This window comes from Mucor velutinosus (genome assembly GCF_035048745.1).
Source record: "Mucor velutinosus strain NIH1002 chromosome Unknown tig00001563, whole genome shotgun sequence".
In the NCBI taxonomy this organism is placed as follows: Eukaryota; Fungi; Mucoromycota; class Mucoromycetes; order Mucorales; family Mucoraceae; genus Mucor; species Mucor velutinosus.
In genome coordinates this window covers 3,177,451-3,203,903 of record NW_027041904.1, presented here as the reverse complement: position 1 = coordinate 3,203,903, position 26,453 = coordinate 3,177,451, and the positions used below count along the sequence as shown (strand labels likewise).

The 26,453-nt window shown below is 40.0% G+C and overlaps 8 protein-coding genes and 1 non-coding gene across 9 annotated transcripts; 7 read left to right on the top strand and 2 right to left on the bottom strand.

Moving 5' to 3' along the window:
• Positions 1–128: 128 nt before the first annotated feature.
• On the bottom strand, positions 129–803 carry ATC70_009666 (uncharacterized protein; the record flags this gene model as incomplete). The annotated part of the gene is made up of 4 exons (XM_064828894.1): positions 129–241; positions 304–497; positions 562–718; positions 785–803. The coding sequence occupies 4 exons, from the start codon at positions 801–803 to the stop codon at positions 129–131; spliced, it is 483 nt and encodes a 160-aa protein (XP_064686096.1).
• A 1,370-nt stretch (positions 804–2,173) lies between these two features.
• On the bottom strand, positions 2,174–2,246 carry ATC70_009665. Its single transcript has one exon. It is a non-coding gene; the product is annotated as a tRNA-Arg (tRNA).
• A 1,941-nt stretch (positions 2,247–4,187) lies between these two features.
• ATC70_009664 (uncharacterized protein) lies at positions 4,188–5,671 on the top strand (the record flags this gene model as incomplete). The annotated part of the gene is made up of 8 exons (XM_064828893.1): positions 4,188–4,300; positions 4,374–4,407; positions 4,459–4,665; positions 4,738–4,842; positions 4,901–4,991; positions 5,046–5,133; positions 5,195–5,341; positions 5,395–5,671. The coding sequence occupies 8 exons, from the start codon at positions 4,188–4,190 to the stop codon at positions 5,669–5,671; spliced, it is 1,062 nt and encodes a 353-aa protein (XP_064686095.1).
• Positions 5,672–5,955: 284 nt separating this feature from the next.
• Positions 5,956–8,273, top strand: ATC70_009663 (uncharacterized protein; the record flags this gene model as incomplete). The annotated part of the gene is made up of 4 exons (XM_064828892.1): positions 5,956–6,077; positions 6,133–6,205; positions 6,263–7,654; positions 7,716–8,273. The coding sequence occupies 4 exons, from the start codon at positions 5,956–5,958 to the stop codon at positions 8,271–8,273; spliced, it is 2,145 nt and encodes a 714-aa protein (XP_064686094.1).
• A 759-nt stretch (positions 8,274–9,032) lies between these two features.
• Positions 9,033–12,264, top strand: ATC70_009662 (uncharacterized protein; the record flags this gene model as incomplete). The annotated part of the gene is made up of 9 exons (XM_064828891.1): positions 9,033–9,518; positions 9,567–9,740; positions 9,844–10,169; positions 10,221–10,280; positions 10,342–10,451; positions 10,508–11,329; positions 11,392–11,659; positions 11,726–11,969; positions 12,034–12,264. The coding sequence occupies 9 exons, from the start codon at positions 9,033–9,035 to the stop codon at positions 12,262–12,264; spliced, it is 2,721 nt and encodes a 906-aa protein (XP_064686093.1).
• A 3,630-nt stretch (positions 12,265–15,894) lies between these two features.
• On the top strand, positions 15,895–17,523 carry ATC70_009661 (uncharacterized protein; the record flags this gene model as incomplete). Its single annotated transcript, XM_064828890.1, has 1 exon — positions 15,895–17,523. One exon carries the CDS (start codon positions 15,895–15,897, stop codon positions 17,521–17,523), a length of 1,629 nt encoding a protein of 542 aa, XP_064686092.1.
• A 2,817-nt stretch (positions 17,524–20,340) lies between these two features.
• Positions 20,341–21,539, top strand: ATC70_009660 (uncharacterized protein; the record flags this gene model as incomplete). The annotated part of the gene is made up of 4 exons (XM_064828889.1): positions 20,341–20,680; positions 20,737–20,844; positions 20,906–21,430; positions 21,484–21,539. 4 exons carry the CDS (start codon positions 20,341–20,343, stop codon positions 21,537–21,539), a joined length of 1,029 nt encoding a protein of 342 aa, XP_064686091.1.
• A 188-nt stretch (positions 21,540–21,727) lies between these two features.
• Positions 21,728–23,230, top strand: ATC70_009659 (uncharacterized protein; the record flags this gene model as incomplete). The annotated part of the gene is made up of 2 exons (XM_064828888.1): positions 21,728–22,738; positions 22,793–23,230. The coding sequence occupies 2 exons, from the start codon at positions 21,728–21,730 to the stop codon at positions 23,228–23,230; spliced, it is 1,449 nt and encodes a 482-aa protein (XP_064686090.1).
• Positions 23,231–23,953: 723 nt separating this feature from the next.
• Positions 23,954–26,032, top strand: ATC70_009658 (uncharacterized protein; the record flags this gene model as incomplete). Its single annotated transcript, XM_064828887.1, has 5 exons — positions 23,954–24,280; positions 24,342–24,433; positions 24,489–24,598; positions 24,658–25,628; positions 25,682–26,032. 5 exons carry the CDS (start codon positions 23,954–23,956, stop codon positions 26,030–26,032), a joined length of 1,851 nt encoding a protein of 616 aa, XP_064686089.1.
• Positions 26,033–26,453: the final 421 nt, after the last annotated feature.

The following is a 26,453-nucleotide window of genomic DNA, read 5'->3' as shown; positions in this document are numbered from 1 at the left end:
TCTAAAGAGAAAGAGGGATCGAGAAGGCTTAGGATAGTTGATCAAATTACGCTGATTCGAGTTTATTATTCTATACATGATAAGGCTACATATAAAACAACAAGCAAAATGGTAATACAGTATCCACCTTAGATGAGAGTTTCGTAAGGAATAGGAGCAAGAGTTTGAGGAACGTTGAACTTGGTAGAGATGTGACGAGCCTCACGAGGTTGAGCAGGGATTCTCTTCAAGTTGAAAGAGACTAGAATGCAACACAAAATCAACACAACGCCTTCAATCATACCTATAAGTACTTTTACTTACCACCAGCTTCCTTGGCTTCCTTCTTCTTTTGAGCATTGGAAACAACACGGTCCAAGAATTCTTGACGACACTTGGAGTGCTTGATGTGTTCAACACGGACGTTGACACGCTTCTCCAAATAACGGTTACCAACGTTCTTGTGAACGAGGACACCAACGGAAGACTTGGTAACATTGTAGATGACACCAGTGCGACTGCAAAATGATCCAATGTCAGTTCATGAAAGCTATACCCAATGCTCACACATGTATACATTACCCGTGGTAGAACTTGTGGGGCATACCCTTTTGGACAGCAGCATTGGCCTTGATATCAACGATATCACCAACCTTGTAAGTCTTCAAGTAAGTGGAGAGAGGGATAGAACCATGCTCTCTGAACTTACGAGAGAACATGTGACGAGTACGAGCACGAACTATGTTGAAATGTTGGATCAGTTTCCTTTGTACCTCGTTTTGATTTCATTCTTTATGATACATACGACCGAATGAGTGAGGCATTTCTAACCATACAGAAAAAGAAAACAAAGAGACGTTAGTGAATCATTGACCTTTTGCGTTTAAATGCACTCGCTATTGGATTTCCACATTTCCCAAGTTTACACATGCTGAAAAAAATTTTCATTGAATGTTGAAGGTGTGATTCGATATGTTGATAACTTTTACAGAAATAAGTTTCCAAATGAAAAGCACGCTATCCACATTAACCGATTTTTCTCTCTCTCGAGTAAACTGCTGGGAAAGCAAGAAATCCAAGCTAGTTGCTGTCATGATGATGGAAACATACTCGTCTATATAATCCTTAAAGAGGTTGTAAGGGTGAAAGAGGAGGATTTACATGTTTTTCAATTTCCTCCATATTAAAAAAATTTCAATTCATATTTTTTTTTATTGGACAAAGCTTTTTCACAATGGTCACAGTTCTGAAGGAAAAGTAGTTTCAATAAGTGCTTAAATGTTCCTGAATATCTCAAGTGAATCTATTCGGCATTGCCAACATGACGTGTGAGAGCATCCAGTAAAATAGTATGTCTTGCATCAACTTACAATGCACAGATCTATACTCTGGATTCCGTTGCATAAAGAGCGAATTGCAGCCTAGGATGATCAAGCATAAGATGGCAATGATGGCTGCATTTAGAAGATCATGCTCAAACTGCGTTCAAGAGCAATCTATCCAGATTTTTAGTACTGAACTTCTGTGGGTGGCTCTGTGGATTGAAAATTCAATATCTTCATGCTTATTCTTATGCGACTAGTCTCCTGCATGTACGTTACTTGAGTAGACAGTACTCACAGCATGTTTCTACAACAACCCAAAGCATCACTGTTATCGAGCTTGTAATCAGTTTTTCTGTAAAGTTGATTTATTCAGCCAATGCGTGCCTACAAAAAAAGGAGAATGTCATTACATTCATTTCAACACGGACGGAGCTTGAGTATTGGCATTATGCTAATTAAATCAGCAACTACTACAATAGACGAATAGTCTTACCATTTCGTATTATTTATCAAATACGTAGAACAATGGGTATACGCTTTCAAAGCTGACCAGACTTTATGAATTGTTTTGATAGATAGCTTCCATATATTTGAGCTGCTTTTCCTGAGAAAGATAGCAGCATATAGAAACTGTTGATGGTTCCTTAAAAAACGCATGATGTCAGGCCAGAATTACAATAGCATTGACCCTACACAAGCAGCTGATTATTGATACTTACAAATAATGAAAAACTCTTGGTGAAAACATTTGCATTTAACCGTACTTTTCTATTGATCGCAGTCAGGTAGTGGTGAATCAAAAGCAAAAAAGTAACAAATTCGATAAAGTCTTCATAACGTATCATCTTATTAAAGGTGCCAAAAAAAATTGAGGCTACCAGGGGTCGAACCTGGAATCTCCTGATTCGTAGTCAGACGCCTTATCCATTGGGCCATAGCCCCTCAATTTAATTGTGACTATGGTAAAAAATCTTTGAGGTTATGACAATTTTAAGAAGCGGTATCTGAACCCTCGGCCTATCAGAATGCTATTCTTGAGCTGGTGTTCAAATCTTTCATTCTTACATTTTTTATTTTGACAAATATATTTGAAATAAATTAAACTTTCTTTCGTTTAAATCTCTTGGGTACATAACTTTATATATATATATATATATATATATATATACATTTTATCGCTGAGATACTGTCTACATCAAGGTTACTGCAAACATATCAGCAACTTAAACAGCTTTAATTACTTGGTTTAGTCTCGGGATCAACTATTACTGCAAGATCTTCCACACATTTCGCTACACATTTCACGAAATCAGCACCGCAGAGTATCATGATTTAATGCCGAAAAACTTTTTTGTGTACTCCTAATTTCAGCGCTGTGCGCTGCTTAAAATTTGAGTTTTATAAATTTCTGCTGCTCTGGAAATGGTATTCAACACTATCACTTGCTACGATTTTAGCTTTGCTTGTATATTTTGGTCGATACAACAACTTTAATATATAACGAACTTTTTTTAAATCTTTTGGGAACAACCATCGACATCGATCTCAATGATCGCACATGAAACATGTGCTAGTCAAAAAAAGTTTCTTTTACAACTTTCACTACACATACACGCCTAGTAATTTAAAAAGTTTTACTAGCAGCATCTATTCAAAATTAACTATTTTCTAAAATCTCCCTTTTCTCAACAACCATGCTACCTACGCAAATTTCAATTGTATCATCGTTTAGAGGGCAAAAAACTGGTATAGAAACATGCTAGTTTCAAGGCTCTAGCATCAATATTTAGAAAATCGATTTTCGATCGTCCAAAATTTGAAAACCTCGCCATAACCATATCAGTAACTTGCTGATATCGAATTATCAATAGGTACTTGACATATTGGTGGATCATTCATCTAATATCAGATGACTGTAGCTTACATCGTTTTACTTCAGTAAGCTTTTTAGTTTAAGGCTAATCATATAGTAGCCTTAGTGCCATCTCTTTTGTCTGAATGGAAAAGTGTCTGTCCTCAGTTGATGCCAAATTTCTCTTGAAAATAGCTGGTTTATTCTCTTACACTGGTAATTGCCAACTATATTCCAAGTGTGTTACAATTCTCTTTGCCATCACTAACTGTTGTTAGGGACTGACGCTGCTGAGAAATCTGAATGATACAGAAGTGTATAATATACAAGCATCCTACACTATCACAAGATCAAGATGCCCAAGCTCGATGAACTATCGTATACGGCACAACTCATTTTAAGACTTGCATATTATTCATTTTCATAAAGCTTTTGACCGTATCAATTGGCTGCCTTAATATTAGGCAAGAACAAAGAAGGAACTAAATCAGCACACGGCGATCTCGCTTGTTGAGCATCTTCTTGAATAGCTTTTTGTTGATTACTAAGTGGGATTGCGACTACAGTTGAAGCTTCAAATAGTAGTTGAAGTGCAGGTTATTAATGCTCTATTTTCTTTGCTCGGCGCTGTCTCTCTCTCTCTCGCTCTCTCTCAGTCAACGACATCATGGTAGATGGAGTAATTGTATTATGCGATGTCGCCTATAGAGAGGTACAATTCAAATCACTACCGCTTTAAATTTGCTTGAAATTAAACAAGTTCATTATTGATCGGAATGGGATGATTGCTAGGACATTACGTCCTTTCAAATAGGCATTGACTTCAGAATACAGGAATAAAACCTGTAAATAAGGCCATTTCAGTGCAAGCGCCACCTCAAACCTTAAAGACTGCCTTCCCAAGCTTAGGGGTTCAATTGGTCACCGTTTCCATCTACCGCTGCAAATGTTTGGGGGATTTTTTTTTTCCTCTAAATTTGACAAATGTCGACAAGTTGAGCCCTTTCTTTCCTTTTTCAATTACGCCAGATATGCCACCTCAGGAACCTACCATTCCATCGTCGACTCTACTGGCATCTCAGAACTCATCAAGCGAGTCTTTGGACTTGATGAGAAATGACTATATTCAGGGCACAGCAAAAAAGTAAGTTGTCAGACATGTCGTTGCCATTTTCAAGTGGGCATTGTTTTATTTATCCAATGTTACAATTATGTAGATCAAGTCATACCGAGTATACCCGTGAGCAATTGGTAAGCGCATACATTCACATAGGGGCTGTTAGATATTGACCATTGCGGTAGCTGTCATTTGCAAAATGTTTTACATCAGATGCAGTAAAGGCATCAAGTCGATTTTTCAAAGCAATCAACTTCATCACAGCAGTACCCAGCATTCTCATTCGATACGGCCTCTTGTTTCCTCTTCGATTCCTCACACTAGGCGCATCAACAATTGCTTTCTTCATGACATTACCGATTGGCGTTACATTGAAAAGCAGTGATGTTGTGGTAAGTTAAACTTTAATGCTGATGGGTTGTTTTAAGGTTTCTAATTTTGCCCTGTTTGTTTGTGTGTTTCAGTCTCTTTGTGTAAAGTACTACTGTAAAGGCATCTTGTTTTCATTGGGTGTCAAAGTGAATTACATTGGAAAAAAACCTCAACTGAATGAGCCACATGTCTTTGTGGTCTGTAAACTGATTTAATGTCCACTATCGACCCGTAGCTAACATGTCGTATTGCCAGGCTAATCATACTTCATATTTGGACTACATCTTGCTCGGTGCTCACAAATTTCCTCACGCTGTGGTGATGGCCAGACACACGGGTGCATTAGGTAAGCAATTGCATGTGACAATCTGAAAGTGATGATCTTACCGTTTTCTACTAGGATTTTTGCAAAACAATGGATTAAATTACCTTCACTCTATGTGCTTTGACCGTGCCAACATTACAGAACGCAAAGATTTATCAGAGAGGTAACAAAGCGTATACAGAATGAAGCCGCAGATCAACAAACTAAATCATGGTATCAAATAGCTTGAAGAGGCATGTCAAATCACCCGATACCTGGAAGAACCCCATGATTATCTTTCCTGAAGGAACTTGTGTGAACAACAAATACGCCATTCGTTTCCAGAAAGGCGCTTTTGAACTGGGCGTCAAAGTGTGTCCAGTTGGTATCAAGTAGGTGCAAAAGTAGAATAATGAGTAAGTCATGGTGACTAAGTGTCGACTAGATATGGACGTTCCTTTGGTGATCCATACTGGGACACGCGCAAAGGATTCATGCAATACGCCTACTATAGAATGACGAGATGGATTACCACAGTCGATGTTGTGTATTGCGAGCCAGAGGTGCCTCGTAGGGGCGAGACAGCTGTGGAATACGGCGAGCGAATCAAGGACAGAATAGCAACGAGTGCTGGACTTGAGAAAGTAGACTTCAATGGCATGGCCAAGCAAGATCTGCTGAGAGTACTGAACGAAGAGACTGCATCCAAAAAGAAGAACTAGACAAACTATATACAATGTACTACTAATATATCATGCAATAAACAAATTTCATCCATCATTGACTTCCTCCTTTACAAGCAAGAAGTGATCTTACTACATGTTTGATTGGACATTCAGCTGCCGTCACTTGCCTATTGTTTTTGTATAAATTGATGGTTGCGCTATAAGCCGCGTTTAAATTTTTTTCCTCTTTTTCTTTTCTCTTTTGAACACCTTGTTTTTACCCCTTGAAAAAGACACCTGTACATCTCATATCATCATCATTTAAGTGTAAATAATCGAATATGGCTTGCTCGCATGTAAAAAACAATTCTGACGGTGCAAGTTGCTCCGAGTGTGGCTCTTGCTCACATGAGGTTATTTTTGGTGGTTTATGTGCTCTTTGTGGAGCTGTCGTTGATCAAGAGTAAGTCAAGCACTACTTATTGACTTTATGTAAGGCCTAACCATGCTATCTATAGTCAAGACAGTAACGCCACGAGCAATCATATTGACATGACTCATGATGCGAGTGGTATCACAGTGAGCAAAAAGGTACATTCTACATGAAGTTTCTTTGATGCATATGGGACTGACTGGATAATACAATAGGAAGCTGAACGCATTCAGAAGGAAGACGAAGCGAGACTACTCAAAGCACGCAAGCTCTCTCTCATTGTTGATTTGGATCAAACCATCTTACATGCTGCTTGGGAACCTCATATTGCTGAATGGGTCGATAATCACAAGGAGAAACGAGACAGTCGAGCAAAGGATATGAGCACATTTACACTAGACGGCAGCAAATACACCATCAAATTACGACCTGGCACAATTCAATTCCTTAAAGATATGTCAAAGCTCTACGAAATGCATGTGTACACAATGGGCACTCGTGCTTATGCTAAAGCTGTTGCCGCAGTGATTGACCCCACGATGGAGTTATTCCAAGACCGTATCCTCACTCGTGATGAGAATGGCAGTTTGACAAAAAAGCGCTTGGACCGATTATTTCCTGCGGATCAAAGCAAAGTGGTTGTTCTGGATGATCGAGCTGACGTTTGGGACTATTCGCCCAATCTCATTCAGATCAAGCCCTACGAATATTTCGCTGGTGTAGGCGACATCAATGCACCACCCAACGCTCAATCCACTAACGTGATACCCCCAGGAATACTCAAGGATGATGTAAATACTACAGCAGATGTAAATAGCATTGAACAAGGCACTGTCAGTGAAACAGATAGAACTGTAAATAGTAAGGATCAAGTCAAATCAAGCGAGTCTAGTAGCCCTGTACATAGCGAGAGCAATAAGGCAAAGAACCAGGACGATTTGGATTCGAAATCAAGTTCAGGCTCAAGTTCTGAAGAATCAGATGACGAAGACGATGCCAAGAGCAATGCTGGATATAGCGATGAATCAACTCGAGACAACAATAATGCTTTAGCAGGTTCGCATCAGCAGAATGGAGATCAACAGAAGGGCAAATTACCAAGTCAACTCGATTCGCTTAGCCAGGACTCGCCCGATGCAAACGACAAGAGTGATGCGGATACCAATAACGTCAGCACAAGCACAGATACTTTTAAAGATGAACCTGACAATCAGATTGAATCAAAAGACAATTCTCGGCCTGCAGAGAAACCATCACCTCATGTCAAAGTCCCAACTCAGGAGAAGCCTGTCAATAATATACTAGCTAGTTTCAACCCTAAACATGAAGATGCAGACAGAATTTTGCAAGTGATCGACAGGGCACTGACGAACGTGCATGATGAATTCTATCGTCGAGTGGATGAAGGGGAGTCAGAACCCCATGTTGCCGTTATTTTACCTGAAATCAAACGCAATGTATTGAAGGATTGTACGCTTGTATTCTCAGGTGTCATTCCTCTCCACTACAGACCACAAGATGCGACAATTTGGAAAATGGCTACTGCATTTGGCGCCACTTGTCTTGAAGAGTTGACAGGCAAAGTTACTCACCTCGTTGCTGCTAATGTAAGTGGCCCACGTGTATAATACAAGTGGAAACTGATGATCTAATCAAATATCGACATAGGCTGGTACATCCAAAGTCAATACAGCTCGTAAATATCCACATATCAAGATTGTGTCACCGCCATGGTTAATGAATTCAATCTGGAGCTTTAAGCGAGAAAACGAAGCGCCTTATATCATACCTGTTGAAGATGTGTCCTCGGAAGTGGAGAACCCAGAGGAGGCATCACTGGATTTTGATGAGGAAGAGGTAGAGCTGGATATGGATTGGTCTGATTCCGAGATTGATGAAGCCTTGGCTGATGATACAGGTACAGAAGGCAACGGCACGCCTCTTCCTGCACACTCCCTTGAGCCCTCAAATCTCGTTGATGAGATAACACCAACGGCTACTGATGATGACGACGAGGAGGACCAAGAAATGAATGAAGATGACTGGCTGGGAGACGTACTGGATGGCATGGATGATAGTGAAGCAGAAGGAGATTATGGAGACGTGGAGAGCGTGGCGTCAGCTTCTTCCATGTCCTCATCTTCATCCAAAAAGCAAAAGAGAGGATTAGACGATGCCGAACTATACGATCAAGATCACTTACCTTCCTCAAAACGACTCAAATAAAGAAAACCTCATTGCAAAAAAAAAACACAAGAAAATTGAAAAGGATATGAATACACATTGCGTCTGTTCTTTTTGTCAAAAACTTACCGAAAAAAAAAACAATATTAATTTTCCTTGCAACAACAGCATTTTTTGGAACCTATTTTTGCTGAATAAAATTAATCATCCACATTATATATGTTGCCATGCCGTTTACTTGTTGGACGTCTATTATAATGTACCTGACTTACATTGTCAATTTTCTAGCTGTTGAAAGAATTATATGCTGTTCAGTTGACGAGACTTGTCCAACTCAGGAATTGCATTTAACCCTTGCATCAGCTCCTTGTTGAGCTTTCTTTTCGCTCGATTCACATACAACAAAGCTGCTTGCTCGAAAGTGCTCTGCAATGCAAGTTGTCATAGCATTGACGGTCTTGGACCACCACAACAATGATGACTGTTGGCATGGCAAGACGTGATCTTCTTGAAATATGCCCTTTTTCGAAGCAGAAACTTTACTGTATGATAGTATTACTGCACACAAGGTGCTACAGTCTATACACAATGCTGTTGATGGTATCATCATGAACAAACTGGTCTAGTTTTACACCTAAACATCAGCATTACATTGATCTTTCGTGACCGTTGAAACACCAGAAATGTGCAACCACAAAATGTTTCGTGCTTGATTCAATTTGATTGTCTTTTTTTCCTCTCGCTTAATCTAGAAGCTTGCCACAGAAATCTGAAGAGGAAAGCGATTGAACCACAGGCAGCATGAGTTCTTCAGCACAACACAAAAGCCGCATTCAATCATTGAACCCACGCAAGCCTCTACCCCAGCAACAGCAGTTAAAGGAACAGTATCGACCTGTATCTTCTCAGGAACAAGTGGACCGTATGACCCCTTGGAAAGTCAATATACCAACATCCTTAGCCAACGAGATGGGCTTGACGAGAGGATCTGTTGCTGTAACAGAGGCTGGGTTGCGGCCGTTACAGACGAATAATCGAAAGCCTATGACCAGCTCACAGAAAGAGAAATTGAAGCCATTGCAACAAGTGATAGAGAGCAATCCTATAGATCCTGTGAATCAGTTTCCACTAGCACCTCTTGCCACAACAGAGCCAAATCAGCATGACAAGAAAAAGCCAAACAAGAGAACAGCACCGTACAAGCTAGTTGAGGACAAGGATGTCCCACCGATCATCAAAGATTTTAAACGAAAAGTGCAGTACAAAAAGATGGAGTGTTTGGGATTTGTAAGTTGGCATTGATCTTGGATCTATCCACATCTAATATCGTTATAGGGTGCGTTTGGAAGAGTGTATCGTGTGCAAAGCTTTCATGATGGAAAACATTGGGCTGCCAAAGTCATTGCCAAATCATCTATCGTTGATAAAAGCACCAAGAAGAAGCTGTTGGCAGAGATCAACATTCATCGAAGTCTGAAGCATAGCAATATCGTTCGGTTTTACAACGTCGTTGAGGACAAGAATAACATTTACTTGATTTTGGAGCTTTGCGAGAATAAAGCAAGTACCTCAAATTTACATTGCGTTTCGCTTGCTAATTCCATCATTTCAGACGCTAAGCACCATGCTCAGACGAAGAGGAGGCACGTTGACCGAGCCAGAGACTAGATACTACATGGGCCAGATATTGACTGCACTTCGATACATGTCTGATAATCGTATCCTTCACAGAGATCTCAAATTGAGTAATGTGCTCTTGGATAGAAATATGGATTGTAAACTGGGTGATTTTGGTCTTGCTGCTCTTTTGCGACCACACGAAGATCGTAAAAGAACCGTCTGTGGCACACTACACTATATCGCACCCGAGATCTTGTTTCACAAAGAAGTGGATGGACATAACCATAGAGTAGATATGTGGTCCGCTGGCGTACTCATGTAAGTATCCTTACCGAAGAAATAATACTAATTGTACTAACTGATTCGCAGGTACAATCTACTGTTTGGCAAACACCCTTTCCCAAAGAATGAACCTAGAGAATTGCGCGAGTAAGTCCTTTGCCTATTTCAAGCACGCAATGCCATTACTTAGAGTACTCTTTCTCTGTAGACAAGTGAGACAGAATCAGCATCAACAAGGATTCAAGTTTCCAGTGGACAGTTTTGTGATTTCATCTCAAGCCAAGCATTTGATTTCCAGTCTTCTCGTCAATGATCCAGGTAACGGGCGAAATGCAAGCCTATAATAGATTATTATACTCACACTTTATTCGCAGATCAACGTTTAACAGTGATTGAGGCCTTGAAGCATCCCTTCTTCTCCATGGCAATGCCCATCCAAATCCCAAAGAGTGCTCTCGAAACAATACCTACCAACCAAGCATTGTTTGGCACCCCAGATACCCAGTTTTTAAGCATGCCTTCTACCTCTAAAGTCACTGTAGCGATTCAAGATGCAAAAGATACGAACAAGTGCTACGAAGATACAGATATTCAGCCTCCTTTAAAAATCATGGGCGAAACCATTATCGACCACCGATCTCAATACCCTCTTCCAAATTCACAAAAGTCTGGCATGGCCATGTTATCATCGCAGCCCGTTGCTGTTCCAGCGGTACCCAGTGTCCAAGAAACGCTATCCACGTCCACTGCATCAAAGAAACGTACTGCTAGTATTCATATGCATCACCATGGCGGTAGTGGCAGCCCACCAAATACACCTGTGCCTCCCAAACGATTATGCAGCGATGGTGATATCAAACCTGCTATCTCTGCACCGGTGGCAACAGCCTTGACTGCCTCTACTCCCACCACTCATACAGCAACAAGAAAAGCACTGCTCAATACCAACGCCCCTTCTCCTTCTTCATCGCTGGCCCTCAAGCTTGAAACGACACAGATCAGCCAGAAAAAGCCACTGCTTACTTGTCAGAAAACGATAGACCTTGTTTCGATCAACTCACAAGGATCTCAATCTCTAAAGCCAGCAACACCCATATCAGTGTATTCCACACAAGAAACTCAATCAAAACGATTAAAACCACCCATCTCTCTTAACTCTTCACAACAATCTGCAAAGTACGATAGTCAAGGTTTTGGTGAGTTTTGAAGTGCAAGACATGCCATGTCAAATTACTCACTATAATTTGTGTTTTAATAGCCATACCAACCGCATTACCTAATCGACGTCCTATGATGGAGCAGATGGAAGATAATATAAAGGTCATGATTGGTAGAAGCGAGTCAGTGCAGATGGAGAATCGTACCAAAGCGCATCAATGCCCCGATTTTCAATGGTCTATTAGCAATTTATTCATAGAGACATGGGTTGATTGTTCGAAACACTATGGTTTTGCCTATCGTTTGTCGGATGGTACACTAGGATTTCTGTATAACGATGGTTCAGTGCTCACATGTTGTGATGGCAGGTAGGTTGATACATGATTTGATCAAGCGAGATGTTCTGGCTAACTCTTTTTCTTCTCTTCTGATAGTGCATATTATTATGTGTCGTACCGCGCTGAAGACGATCGCTATGTAGAGCAAATCTATACACATGTGCCGCACGAATTAGAAAAAAAAGCCAGCCTGTTACAAAAGTTTGGACTGTATGAGGAGAAAGAACTCAAGCATGACCAGTCCATTCCAAAAACAAAGCAACTGAATAAGGTTTATCTTTTGAAATACTACGTGAGCGAAGAAGCCATCACATTCAGACTGAGTAATGGTGCGATTCAGGTAAGAGAACATTTTCAAATAATGGGCCATAGCATGCCTTGACTTACATACATTTGCAACATAGCTCAACTTTTTCAAGCACTATAAACTGATTTTGTACGATGCAGGCAAAAAAGTGATGTTTATTGATTCAGAACGAAAGCTGACACGATATAACACTTACGACGTCTTGTGTTCAACAAATACTGAAATAATTGACGCCATTCAGTATGCTTTCTCTATTCTGCAATTACAAAATAGCCGTCGACAAAAAGCGTTGCAGGAAGAAAGATGGAAACGATTTGAGAAAGACTAGTGCCTGGATTTCGGGTTTGATGTAACACGTAGATTGAATTCAAACCTTAAATAAATTAGGTGTCTGTGTGTGTACCCATCAGTGCTAGCTGTTTATGTTTGTTTGATGCGCTTGGTATAAACAAAAGTTTCATGTTCGATTGACAGTCAAGTGCCTTTATGCCCTCCTGAAAACCTGATACATAGGTGAAAAGATGCAATGTTCGATGCAACAGCTCATTTGGCGCGTATGATCTGTTCAGGGCAGCTTGTTTCATGGACTTGGTAGCCAATAAGAATCAATCAGACGCGACTCTATACAAGGGTAATGCTTATACTTCGTCAAGAGCATTATAGCGAGCATACACCTCGAATATGCGAAACACTCCAACTTGAGATTCTCATTCAGTCAACATTTATGCATTACGCCAAAATAACTAACCCTTGTTTTTGCTATAGCGAATGTTTGTATGCAAACAGCCTTACGCAAACAGCATTTGCTGCGTAACATGCCATGACAAATCAACAGGGCTGGGTTTCATAGCATGATTGGGTACTAGTGTCATTTTTATCATAAAAAATGTTCAGTCCCTAGACCCTAATATGGAAAATGAGTTCCAAGGTATGATTAATGATTTTACAACCAATCAACAATAACCACTGTTATTTCTACCCTTTACCCTCTGCTCAATGCTGTCAACGTTTTCTTTGAACAACGGCTCGGAGCCTAAGAGATTTCATTACTTACTGCAGACATTTTATGCAGCCCATGAATCGTCAATGTCCAGATTAACGTTTATAAATGTAGAATGCAAGAAAATAGCATGATGAACAATAGTGCTATGACTTGCTGCCTACTTTCCATACGCTTCAAAAGCATCTATTACTGTATTGCCTTATGAAAGGGCATTGGGTTTGCCTGCCAGCCCCACCAGCCAAAATTAGTTAAAATCCAGGCTCAGAGTCTGTTCCGGATTGGCCAAATCTTGATGGTTTTCGACTCGATTGAATTATTTTGCCAGATTCGACTATATAAAATATGATGATCACCCTTTGCTTCTTTAAGCTTTCTTGGAGCGCTTTTCAAAGCGCATCCAATGGTACCAAGTAAGGCAGATGTTTTGAATAAACCTATTGAGCAATTTATGGAAATATGAAAAGAGGTTTCTGGCCAAAAAGTCAAAATTTTACATATCAAAGTTCCACAGAGATGATTTCAAGGGTTACGTTAGATCGATAGAAACATTTTGATATGATATATTCCATAGTAAAAGTCATCATTTTCAAGGTGAAAAACGCGATCGTTTGATTTTCGATGAAAACCATGAGGGGGTACCTCATGCTTTTTGGTCGATTTTGGTCCATGTTTTTTGATCCCCAAAACGTTGAGCAAAGGCGCCAGAAAGTAACTGCCAGATGAGAGCAGTTGTTTGGTGCTATTCTGACGATCCAAAACGGCCTTGAACGCCAGAAAACGCAGCTCAAATGCACTCAAATTTTGCTGTATTAGGCATGCTCCTGACTAAAAAAGGGATACTATCTGTATGATACTTGCCCGTATATGAAATAGCTACGTGTACATGGATGTAGAGCATCACATAGGAATCAGATCTACAGATAATGTAAAGGGTTTTTATGTGTAGGTGGAGGGTCAAAATGAAAGTAGCAATATTTTGATAAGATACGCAAGAGCAATCAGTAGCACGAGCTGCCGCTGAGCAGGTTGGTTTCCACCGAAGCGAAGTGTAGAAAGGCTCGTATACGTTAGTATATATGATTTAGTATGTATTTTTAGCACGAAAAGTATGGATGTTTTATAAAAGCTAAAGTTCTACTAGAGTGATAGTAGTAACCGTAGCTCAGCAAAGGTGTCATCCCACTCCAACATGTCGTATTAATTCCCTTTCGTATCGTTATTGGTACCTCAATTGACATGTGTCCTGAGAAATAGCTATAAAATCCTGGGAAACTTTTTGTATCGTACAAAATGGTGCAATATTCAACATGAATTATGACAACCATTACGTACAATTCCAACATGCCATTTTTTTTCAATTTTTAAATTTCATGCATCTGCAAAGAGTTTAAGCTACATTTTATGTCAAGAATAGAAACAGCAGAGCTGCTGCTAATGCATTAGTAGATAACTAGTTCAAATGATATCTGAATTCAATCATTTGGATGTGGTGGACTATGAAATAGCAGATGCTGTAAAGGACGATAGAACGAAAGAGGTGACACTACATTGAAGGGGCGTCTTAATTGATATAGCTCAAGATGGGAGAATGTATTAAGGTCTGCTTTCCTGTGATCTTGAGGATGTACACTTCTTGAATTTTCATTCAGGTGGAAATCACAATAAAAAAGATAGACCAGCTTCTAAAAAATACATAGAAGTGATGTACATTTAGCAGCTCCAAAAAGAAAATAATGAGAATCTGAAAAGGTCTTTGGTTGCGCTTTTTGGATCGAAACTTTAATAGTGTGTTTATCAATAACAGTTTACGATCTTGGTAACAGCCATGGGATAGTGAACATCTCCAGACTCCAAAATTAAAAAGCCAAATGTAACACAAATCAGTATTATATGCACAAGTATAAACAGCTAATCAAGAGTGTTTGGATGATACGCTATATGATTCACGTTGCTGTCTGGCTAGTTATTAAGAATCACATCATAAATGTCTCGATGCAAATCCTATTCCTTATCTCCTAAATGAGTGATATCATAGGTTGGATAGTGATTTTTCTTTTTCTTTTTTTTTTGTTCCAAATGAGTTGGATACCGATGATTTACATCTTGTTTCAAGGATAAAACAAGTAGTGATATTTCCAGAGATTGTACATCTGCTGGGAGCAGGCACTCGCATTGTACCATTGTTGGACAAGATAAGGACGTATAATTGGAATCATATGGTACATGTTTCTATTTGATCTATTTCCTTTTTCGTAGCAAATTGCGCGATTGTCATTCATTACGATTCAGACAACAGAGAGCGTATAGAGTGATGCTGACAGGGGAGCCAATGAAACCAGTGTTAGTTGACACCATAAAACTCGATAACCAATCATACAGTGTTTCCCCAATTTTACTTGATCTTTTTTGCTCAAATTGAAGCTCAAGATCAGTAAAAAGATTTTCCTGGTTACCAAATGTTGGAATTGCCAACATGTTTTAGCGTGCGAAAACTTTAATCACAATGAATACAAGATCTGATCTGATTAAGGATACATGGGCACAGACAGCAGAGATGGAGAGAATGTATATCTTATCAAGATTGTAGTTAGTAAATCATAGCAAAGTAGCACTAGGCAGTAATATATGGTTAAGGCGCTTCATGACAATTTTTCATTCGGAACTGCAATGGAACTGGGCTACTGGATTTTGACATTTGCCCTATAAAAAGGGCCATCATCTAGCCCTTCTTTTCGTTTTTTTTCCCTACATCTCTTTTTCTTTAAAAAGTTATTATACATACATCCGGGTCTTTGGCCACACACAAGTCAGAACAAAGTTAAATCATAATACACACCATCGTTTCTATTCTTTTTTTCCTTTGTTTTCACATATAAAAAAAAAGAAAGAACACAGCAATCACAGCAAATATCTACATTTACAATTACAATCAATCAATTCACAATTACTCAAACAATGGATCTTGGAGAAAAAACGCAAACAACTGATCAAACCGTCATTGAAGATGCCGAAAGCTTCACCTCAGATGAGTCTGGAACCGAAACCAAGGGACACACCCTTCAACGTGGCTTGAAGGCTCGTCATATTCAAATGATCGCCTTGGGTGGCACTATTGGTACTGGCCTCTTCATGTCTTCTGGTAAGGCTATCGTTGCCGGTGGTCCAGGTGGTGCTCTCGTTGGTTATGCTCTCGTTGGTATTCTCGTCTTTTGTGTCATGATGAGTTTGGGTGAAATGGCTGCCTACATCCCGGTCGCTGGTTCATTCTCACATTTCGCTACTCGTTTTGCTGACCCATCTCTCGGTTTCACTGTTGGTTGGGTTTACTGGGCCAACTGGGCTGTCGGTGTCGCTGTTGAACTGACTGGTGTTGCCATGATTATGGAATACTGGGTAAAATCAGTCAATAGTGTCATTTGGTCGGTTATTTGTCTCGTCATTTTGGTTGTTATCAATGTTTTCTCCGTCAAAGGCTATGGTGAAATCGAATACTGGATCTCATTTGTCAAGATTATCATTGTTGTCATCTTTGTGATTGTTGGTATCTGTGTAGATACTGGTGCTGCTGGTGGTCACTATTATGGTGTCTCCAACTTTCACTTGGAAGGTGGTGCTTTCCCTAATCAATTCATCGGCGTGTTCAACGTTTTTATTACTGCTGCTTTCTCTTTCAATGGTGTTGAAATTGTTGGTATCACTGCTGGTGAATCTGCCAATCCTCACAAGACTGTACCTGCCGCTGTCAAGCAAGTCTTTTACCGTATCGTTCTCTTTTATATCCTCTCCATCTTGATCATTGGTCTCATTATTCCTTACACTGATCCTGATCTCATGTCGGGTGCTTCCAATGTGGCCGTCTCGCCTTTTACTCTTGTATTCCAAAAGGCTGGTGCTGCTTGGGCTGCTGATTTGATGAATGCCATCATTTTGATTACCATGATTTCTGCTGGTAACTCTGGTGTTTACTCTTCATCTCGTACTCTCTTGTCTTTGGCTACCGATGGCTATGCTCCCAAGGTCTTTACACGCGTTAACCGTTGGGGTATTCCCATCTGGTCTGTCTTGGCTACCTGTGCTATTGGCTGTCTTGCTTTCTTGACATCTCTTTTTGGTTCTGGTGTTGTCTTTACCTGGTTGACTTGTCTTACCTCTCTCGCTGGTTTGATTACCTGGGTGTCCATTTCAATCACTCACGTCAGATTCCGTCAAGGCTATCTTGCTCAGGGTCGCTCTTTGACTGCACTTCCTTATGTCGCTCCCCTCTTCCCTATTTGTGATATCTTTGTCATCATTGTCGGTACTATCATTATCTTTGGTCAAGGCTACAAGTCCTTCATTGCCCCAATCACTGCCACAGGTATCATTTCCACCTACATTGGTCTCATCTTGGCTGTTGTTCTCTACGTTGGCCACAAATTATGGAAGCGTCCTGCTTTCGTTAAGAATGAAGACATGGACTTTGAGACTGGTACCTTCCAAGAAACTGTTCTTGATCTTCGTAAGGATGAAGGCTTGGATATCAATGGTCAACCTATTCCCAAGTGGAAGAAGGTTTGGTCCAAAATCATCAGCGTCATTGCCTAGATCTCCTAAGTTAACTTACCTTTTTTTCTCAATATTATTACATGTTAATCTTTATTATATTATATATCTCTGTAAATATGTGTTTCAACAACTCATTCCTTTATCTACAGCTATCCTATCTCTTGCATTTTAGTGTACATATTTCTCTTATTCAAAATTTTTTTTAGACTTTTTTACCCAAAATCAATAAACTTTCAACAAGGTCAAAAAAAAAAAACTCAAATGTGTCTGTATTTCTAGAGCTTTTGCATACCTCATTAGCTTTTGCTAGAAAAACTCTTTATTATATGAGCCTTGAGTCTTGCTCGATGCGCTTCTATTATGATATAAATAGACAGCATAGTACTTTCCAAGTTTATTACGTAGCCAACTAAAGATTTAGGTCAAGCAATGTATAGTCTGCTTTACGGAGATTGATATGATCATATATCATGATCTAATCCAACATTGGATAGCATTGGTTTATTGGGGTTTTACCGTAGCGAAGCAAAGGTGTAGAACCATGACAATTAAGTATCTAATCCAGCATTTGATAGCATTAATCTATATGAGGCTGAAACAGTAGCGAAGCGAAGGCACAAAATCACAGTATTCAAGCAGCAAATTCAAGCTTACCAGCATCATAACGCATCAGAATTTGCAGGAGTTAGCTTCCAAAGTCAATATGTCTCCTATTTAAATTAGAAATTGCACAGACTGCGTAACTGCCCTTCCTCCAGAAGATGTCAGCTACCAGAGATGTAATTTATGCCGTGTAAATAAAGCTATAAAGTAAAGCATAACCAAATTTGACAGCTTTCGAGCCTTCATATCTTGACATGTAGGCCTTTCTGAGCCACCGGAACGACACCAAACAATCGTACTCGAGTAGTAGTAACTTCCTGACACCGTTGCTCAACTTTTTAGGACCAAAAAAAAACATGGTCAAAAATCGACCAAAAAGCATGAGGGGTACCTCATGGTTTTTAACGAAAATCAAACGATCGCGTCTTTCACCTTGAAAATGAAGGCTTTTACTATGGTATATATTACATCAAATTGTTTCTCTTGATCCAAAGCAACCTCGGAAACCACTTTTATGCGGCTTTCATATGCAAAATATGACTATTTTTGCTAAAAAACTCATTTCATATTTTATCATATTGCTCAAAAATCTCATTCAAAGCATCTCTCACAATTAGCACCATTGGAAGCGCCTTGAAAAGTACTCCAAGAATGTATTAGGAAGCATCGGGTGATCATCACAATTTATATAATCGAATATCGAAAAATAGATTTAAGAAGTCGACAAAAGACAAGATTTGTCCAATCTTGATCAGAAAAAAAAATAAGCTGAGCTTGAATAAATTTTAGCAGACGACACTGCTGCTGGCTGGCCCACATGCATTATTTCTGATGATGGCAATGATGATTGCGATACTGATTAAATGGGGATCATGGAATTGAAAGGACAATTGCTTCGCCCAAATGCTTTTTTTTTTCTTGGGAGTTTTTCCCTGTAAAGACGTCTTTTGTGATGACAATCTCTCCATCTCAAGAGCAGCATCAGCGAATGGATACCTCCCCCTCCTGATTCTGATATAGCCTTTTTTTTTTTTTTTTTTTTTTTTTACTATTAATTGATTGTTTAAAATCTATTTGATATGCCAAATTTTTATTATCTAATTTAGATATCTTTAGAGAGAACCCGAAGGGCGGCGCCGTCATTGAACGTAGTGAGATTGATCGGCTAGTTGACTTCATACTGAATTGTATGGCTTGAAGTCGGCGCGAATCTTCCTTAAATTCATTCAATGTATTTATAATAACTTTGCAAAGATTGGAAAAGTCTATGTCTTTATCTTCGTTACTATATACATGTAATCTGATACTTTTATAGTTTGCCTGGATCTTGAGAGCGTGAAATCTTTCTTCCCATGTCGCTTACTTTGCACTTGTTAATTATTTGACGACCGGTGTAGCAACTGAAAATCCCTCTTTTACGCTACTTCTCGTCTGTATTGTGGAAACTATCCATGTGGAGGCAGGACAGAATACTTACATTATTGCTCAAGACCCAAAAATGTACAAATCACAGCAAAATTTGAACATATTCGAGCCTTAATTTCTCGAGTTAGAGGTCGTTTTAGACCGCCAGAATAGTGCCAAACAAGCACTCTCAACTAGCACTAACTTTCTGACACCATTACTCAACTTTTTGGAATCGCCAAAATTTGATCAAAAACCAAGAGGGATACCTCATGATTTCCATCGAAAATCAAACGATCGCGTTTTTGGACCCCAAAATGAAGGCTTTTACAAAGGTATTCATTAGACCAAAATGTTTCTCTCGATCCAACGCAACCCATAAAACTTAGTTTGTGAAACTTTCATATGTATAATCTCAACATTTTGGTCAAAAACCTCATTTCATGTTTTCATATTTTGCTAGATAAGTTCAGTCAAAACACGTCTTTTAATTAGTACCATTAGATGCGCCTTGAAAAGTACTCCAGAAAACTATTAGCAAGTATGCGGTGATCAGCACACTTTCCATAGTCGAATCTGTCAAAATAGGTCGAATTGAATTCAAAAAGCTCGAAAATGAACAAATCAGAACAGAATGACGAGCGGAATTTCAATTGACTTTTGACTGACACAAGCCTTGTCCTTGAAGACTATCGATGTTTGCGAAGCTAATAAGGATAGTTTCATGCAAGTTTGGGATTTGATTGGATGAAAAGTATTTTAAATCCTGACCAAATGCTCTTTTTTTTTTTTTTTTTTTTTTTTTTTTTTTTGCTTTAGTTATACTTACATTACCTTTTACAAAGCAAGATGGACAACGCTCAATTCATACAAAAAGCCATACGCAATATAGATAACGCAGACCACATTAAACAACTCCTCGAGACTCACCCGGAAGCTCAACAAGACATCAATGAAAGAGACGAACATGGCGATACGCTGCTTCATTTTGCATCTCGAGTTCACAACATGGATGTCATGGCGGCATTGCTTGAATTTGGTGCTGATCCAGAAGCTGTCAATGAACATGGCCGAAGACCGATTCATGAAGTGATTGACTCATTTGCCTGTGTGCAGTTTCTGGTAGAGAAATACCATGTGGATGTGAATGCGATGAAACGAGGTGACTGGACACCAGTGATGATTGCTGGTAGGTTCAACAAGATGAGAGTCGATCAGCACACCATCAACTCGTATTCTATTTAGCTCTGAAAGGAAACCTAGCGATTGTCAAATTTTTGACAGAAGCAGGCGCATTACTGAACCGACATACAAAGGACGGCAGAACTGCACTCTATTTAGCAGTACAAGAAGGTTTGTTTGCAGGTTTTGACAATGCTTTCCAAAGATACCTTACAGTAACCCATTGTGCTAGGTCACATAGAGCTGTCAAAATACCTGACAGATCAATATCCAGCAGCAATAACACAGGCCACAAATTCAGGCCGCTTCCCCACACAAGCAGCCGCTGCATTACACAACGATCATGATGCCGCTATGGAAATCAGCTATTATTTACTATCACACGCCATCATACCATTACCCAAACTACTTGGGCACCGTGACAACTCGGGCCGAAATATGCTCTTGGATTCAGCAGTGTCACAAAACTTGCCATTGTTGAAATTTTTATTGGATCAAGGAGCAGATGCGAATGATGCAGACTCACTGGGTCGAAACATGATCCATCATGCTGCTATGATGGGCCATTTAAATGTCCTGGAAATGCTCAACACGCTTAAGGGATTAAATTGGAATGCACCAGATGCGTGGGACAATTGGACTCCATTAATGCATGCAGCTAGACAAGGTCATTTTGATATTGTCAAATATCTGATGGAAACGATCCAGGTCGATCCCAGCAGCAAGGATAAGCAGGGAAGAACAGCACAGACATTAGGTGAGTTTTATATAAGGTGTATTGTATGCACACTGTACTGACTCGGAAAACAGCTTCTTTGTGGCATCATGATGCTATTGCTGCCTACTTGTCTTTTGCATCGAGATGAATAAAATTGTGGGGTAAACCTTAATGAACCATGTGATATTTTTCATATGAAAACAAATTGTTTTGATTTATGTGATATATACTATGGCACAAACAAAAAAGCAGGGGAAAGTGATGTATATATATATACGCACATTTGCATTCATTGCTTTATTCTCACTCTCTTTTTCAATCTCTACCCAATAAACAATGCCATTGAGAAACAATGAATGGATCCAACATTGTTCCAGCCAAGATTGCTGTGTCATTCTAGACAAGCACCACAGCACGTCTGATATTGCATCCATGGTGTCCTTTACCCATTCTGAGATCATCTTGTTAAACCGTCATGCCTCCAATGCCAGCTTGATTTCTACCATCACAGCTACTGTCGCTCAAGAACTCTACAGCACAGTCTATCAAATACCCAGCAGTCTGTTCAGACTCGCTACGGATATCTGGTCTCATGTCAGAAAAGAGCCCAAGAAGCCTACTTGGAACATTCAGACCACCATTGTCATGGGATTCTTGCAAGCATTCAGAGACCAATCACTGACCAACAGCCTCGAGTTTTGGAGGCTCATGCTGATTGCACCTACACTGCTTAAACCGTTGACATCCAAGACGGAATCAGAGTACATTCTTGTAAAGAGAAGACACTTGTGCGGTATTCTCAAGAAGCTAGATCAGCAAGAGAAAGGGAGCAAACTGGAAGCGGAATGGATGTCTGCCATTTCCACCTGGGAAAAGATCTATGGCGGACCCACACCTGTTCTACGTAGTAACAATAATGCCACGCTGCTGTTGGAAGCACCTCCTTGTTGTGAAAAGATTGTCTTTTATTTACATGGCGGCGCATATTGCGCTATGAGTGCCCAAACACATAGAATACTTACACATAAAATCAGCAAGTCAACAAAGAGAAGAGTATTAGGTATAGTGAATTTGCTTTGTGTGGATTATGAACATCAAGTTAACGTATTTGGTTATATTGCATCAGCTGTCAACTATCGTTTAGCACCAGAAACCAAGTTCCCTGGCGCACTCTACGATGTAGTACAATCGTACCTGTATTTGATTGACCCCAAGGAGAAGCACCGTTTAGACCCTAAAAATATCATTGTCATGGGAGACAGTGCTGGTGGAGGCCTCTGTTTAGCCATGATGCTCTATTTGCGGGATCATGGATTACCACAGCCAGAGGGAGCCGTATTAATATCAGTAAGACTTGATGATTTTTACAGAGAATGACAAGCACTAACCTGGTTGCAACAGCCTTGGGTTGATTTGACCTTTTCTTACCCTTCCTGGCAAGATGCTTCCTTGTATGACTATTTGCCTTCGAACCCTGCAGAACTCACAGCCATGAATCCAGCTCATCTTTACCTGGATGATCAAGAGCTAATCCGACATCCCTACGTATCACCTATATTTGCAGACAACTTTAGCAACATGCCGCCCATACTGATCCAATCTGGTGGTTGTGAATCTCTGAGAGATGAAATCTGTGATCTGACAACCAAGGTCAAGAACTCGAAATCCACTATGGTGCATCATGAGATTTACGAAGATATGGTGCATGTATTTCAAGCATTCCCCTTTGCAAAATCATCAGAGGCCATTGAAAGCATAGGCTGGTGGGCAAAGTTTGGTATACCTCTGATTACACAGTTCAAGGCAAGCCTTGAGGAGACCACGACTATTGTACAATGATTCGTTACTAGATGTTAATTTACTACGTTGGTTCCCGAAATAAACAACAACTCTTTGCTATATCAGCTTAACTCAAGGTTAGAGGCGCACAATCACACAGGCATGACGATTGATTCACAGAGAACATATGCCTCATGCCAGCAAGATCGCACAAGAGCTGATCATTTCTAGTTTCAATGTAGCACTGTATTTAAACAGATGATGTGGTTGCACAGTCATTTGATACAGTGTATCCATCCTAGAATACACGCATTTCATAGCCGTATAGTGTACATTTTATTCTTGTATCTGATGTGTGTTTATGGATATCAAAACCACGCTGACTTATCAACACGTCAATGTAGGCCAGCAACAGATGCTTCTGGAATCTCCTTGCTGCCAAAGTGTTTATGTACTACATGTCTTGATGATGCATGTATATATAAATGCTCTCTTTACAGGGTGCAAACTGGATGAATACAATGAATAAGTGGCAACCATCAAGATGAGAACATGAATACAGTGGAGGTATTCATATAGCCAACCCCTTGAATTAGCCAAATGAACCCATTTCTGTTGTTTTCAACGCCGAGCTTAGCAGTCTTTTTCTTTTTGTTACAATTTTTTTTTTTTTTTTTTTGTTCTTTTGGTAACTTATTAGATTGCCTTCTCTTTCTTCTTTTTTTCTCTCTCTCTCTCTCTCTTTCTCTCTCTCTCTCTCTCTTTCATTCTGTAGTTCTGATCATGTCGTATCCATTGAACAACAATACAAACACTGTTCGACAAAGCAATCAGCAGCACACATGGATGAAACCAGCAGATCTACATTTACCTCGCCAGACCAACATTTCACGCGAGCAGGAATTACAGCACAAATTAAAACAAACTTCACTCAACCCTGCTGCCACATCATCCACAACAAAGAATGTCAACAGCGGTGATTTCCCTAAACTTCCTCCAGGAGAGCTCACAGCCAGAAGAAAGAAGTTTGGCACATTCAAATTCTACTTGGACAACCTGGATCCACTTGTATCAAAGAGAATCGAAAGAGGCATTAGAATCATGGGAGCTGTAAGTTTGTAAAAACACATTGCAGTTTACTCTTCCACGTCTGATCATATCTCTTCCGTAGGCACATGAGCCCTTTTTCTCAAAGAAATGCACTCACCTCATCACCACAAAGCCCATTCCCATCCACGAAAATCTACTTGCTCCCACAATCAGGTATGAAAAGGCACACAATGATGGACTCCTTGAAAAAATAACACATTCTCTACAGTTCTAGCAGCAGCACAACATCAAATGCTAAAGCAACAAAGAGTCTGAAAAGGTATGATCCTATTGTGGAAAGCGCCATCCAGTTTAATACTGTATTGTGGAGTGCGGATGGTAAGTGCTATTCATTCAATGTATTTAATCACCATGCTTACTTTACTGCATCCCTCTAGTCATGCAAAAGACCGTAGAATTCTTAATGAATGTATCGCCCAACAGAAAAGAAGCACCAGTACAAGAAAAGAGAGGATTAGGCAATTTGCTGCAAGAAGACAAGCTGTTTGGCCCATCGACTGGCACAAACAGTGACGCACAATCCAAACGACCCCAATTTGTGCCCTTTACCGGCTATTTCCTCATTGTGGAGGACGCAACTCAAGCTCATCGTCCCCCCATCTGTAAACAATGGACAAGAGATACAACTAAAAAACTTGCTGAATTGCCATGGCCCTATTTTAAACAAACACCTAAATTTAGATCACCATTTGGAAAGAGAGGCCCACCTCCTCCCAAGAAGCCTGCTGATGGTACCGCTGCCACTGCTGACGCAAAGGATGTTGCTGCTGCTACTGCTCAAGAGGGCATCAAACAGGAAACCACCAAAACCACTGTTGCTGACGGTGCCCTATCGAAAACAGCAGCTGACAACAATACCACTGCCAAGGCCAACGCACAAGAGGACAAGGAGAACATGCCTATGCCTAAGCAAACTACGTCTTTCCATCATGCAGTCAACAAATCCTTAACAGCTACATCGTCTCCATTATCATCACAAAAATCGCAATCCCAACAGCTACATCAACCACAGCAAACAACACAAAAGCAGCCAGATTCACAAAACTTCAGTCTACGTGCATCTGGATTTCAGCCCTCCTGTACTAACAACATTCAATCCGCATCCACCCGCTCTGTGTCTACATCTGTGTCCATCCTGCAAGGCGAAAATAGACGATTACCTCCAGGCGATAGCGTCAACCGTTTGGATAAACGCATGGTGGAAAATGTCACTCTCAATGAACATCAGAAACTATGCAAACAGAAGGCCCAAAGGGAGGAACAGGCTCGCCGGGAGCGAGAGTTGAAGAAGAAGAGAGACTCTCGATTCTGCGAGAATTGTAACGTCTTATTTGAGAATTTGGAAGAGGTACGTGGATGTAAATGCTTGATTTTGTATAGTGTATTCAATGTGAAGTATAGCATGCAAAGCAACAATCTCACCAGACTTTCATTCGTGATCAAAACAACTTTAAAGAACTCGATGAATTACTCGCAAAGACACACCGTCGTTACAAGAGACCATTGCCTGAACGCATGAGAGATCTGATCGACCCTAACATTGATGGCAAAAACGTGGAATTCGTGCCTGACCGTAAGCGACCTCACCCTGCAACTCCAGCCGATGACATGCTGTCTCCTACTCGCAAATTACAGACTGCTGACATGCTAAAGAAAAAGGCACTGCCAACTAGTCAACCTCGAATTGCTGCCAATGATGCGCATCACAATGTTAATCACAAATGGGCTGAATATGGCGCTATCTTTGATTAAGAAATCGACGCTCCACACTTTATATACAGAAAAAGAATCATCATGTAAATACGATATTTCCATTCTTTTTATTTCTTCTCTCTCCACGAATTTCCATAGATGATATATACACACTTATATCTAGAGACAAATATCATGCAACAAAATTATATTCCCTGCCATCCATTTCATTAATAAACTCTTTGGTTTACAATTTTTTTTTTTTTTTTTTTTTTAAAAAAATGTAAGAGTATCAAATGTTTGTGATCTACAGTCCACATCGTTAGTTCCTAATAAGGAAGACGGGTTTCACGACTCGCCTTCTTCTCCCGATGCTTACTACGTGTTTTTGCGTGTCGACCATGTTTGTGCCCTGAGTACATGATGCATGACTTTTTGTAACAAGTTGTGATGCAAACTAACTACATCTGTGGACGTAATG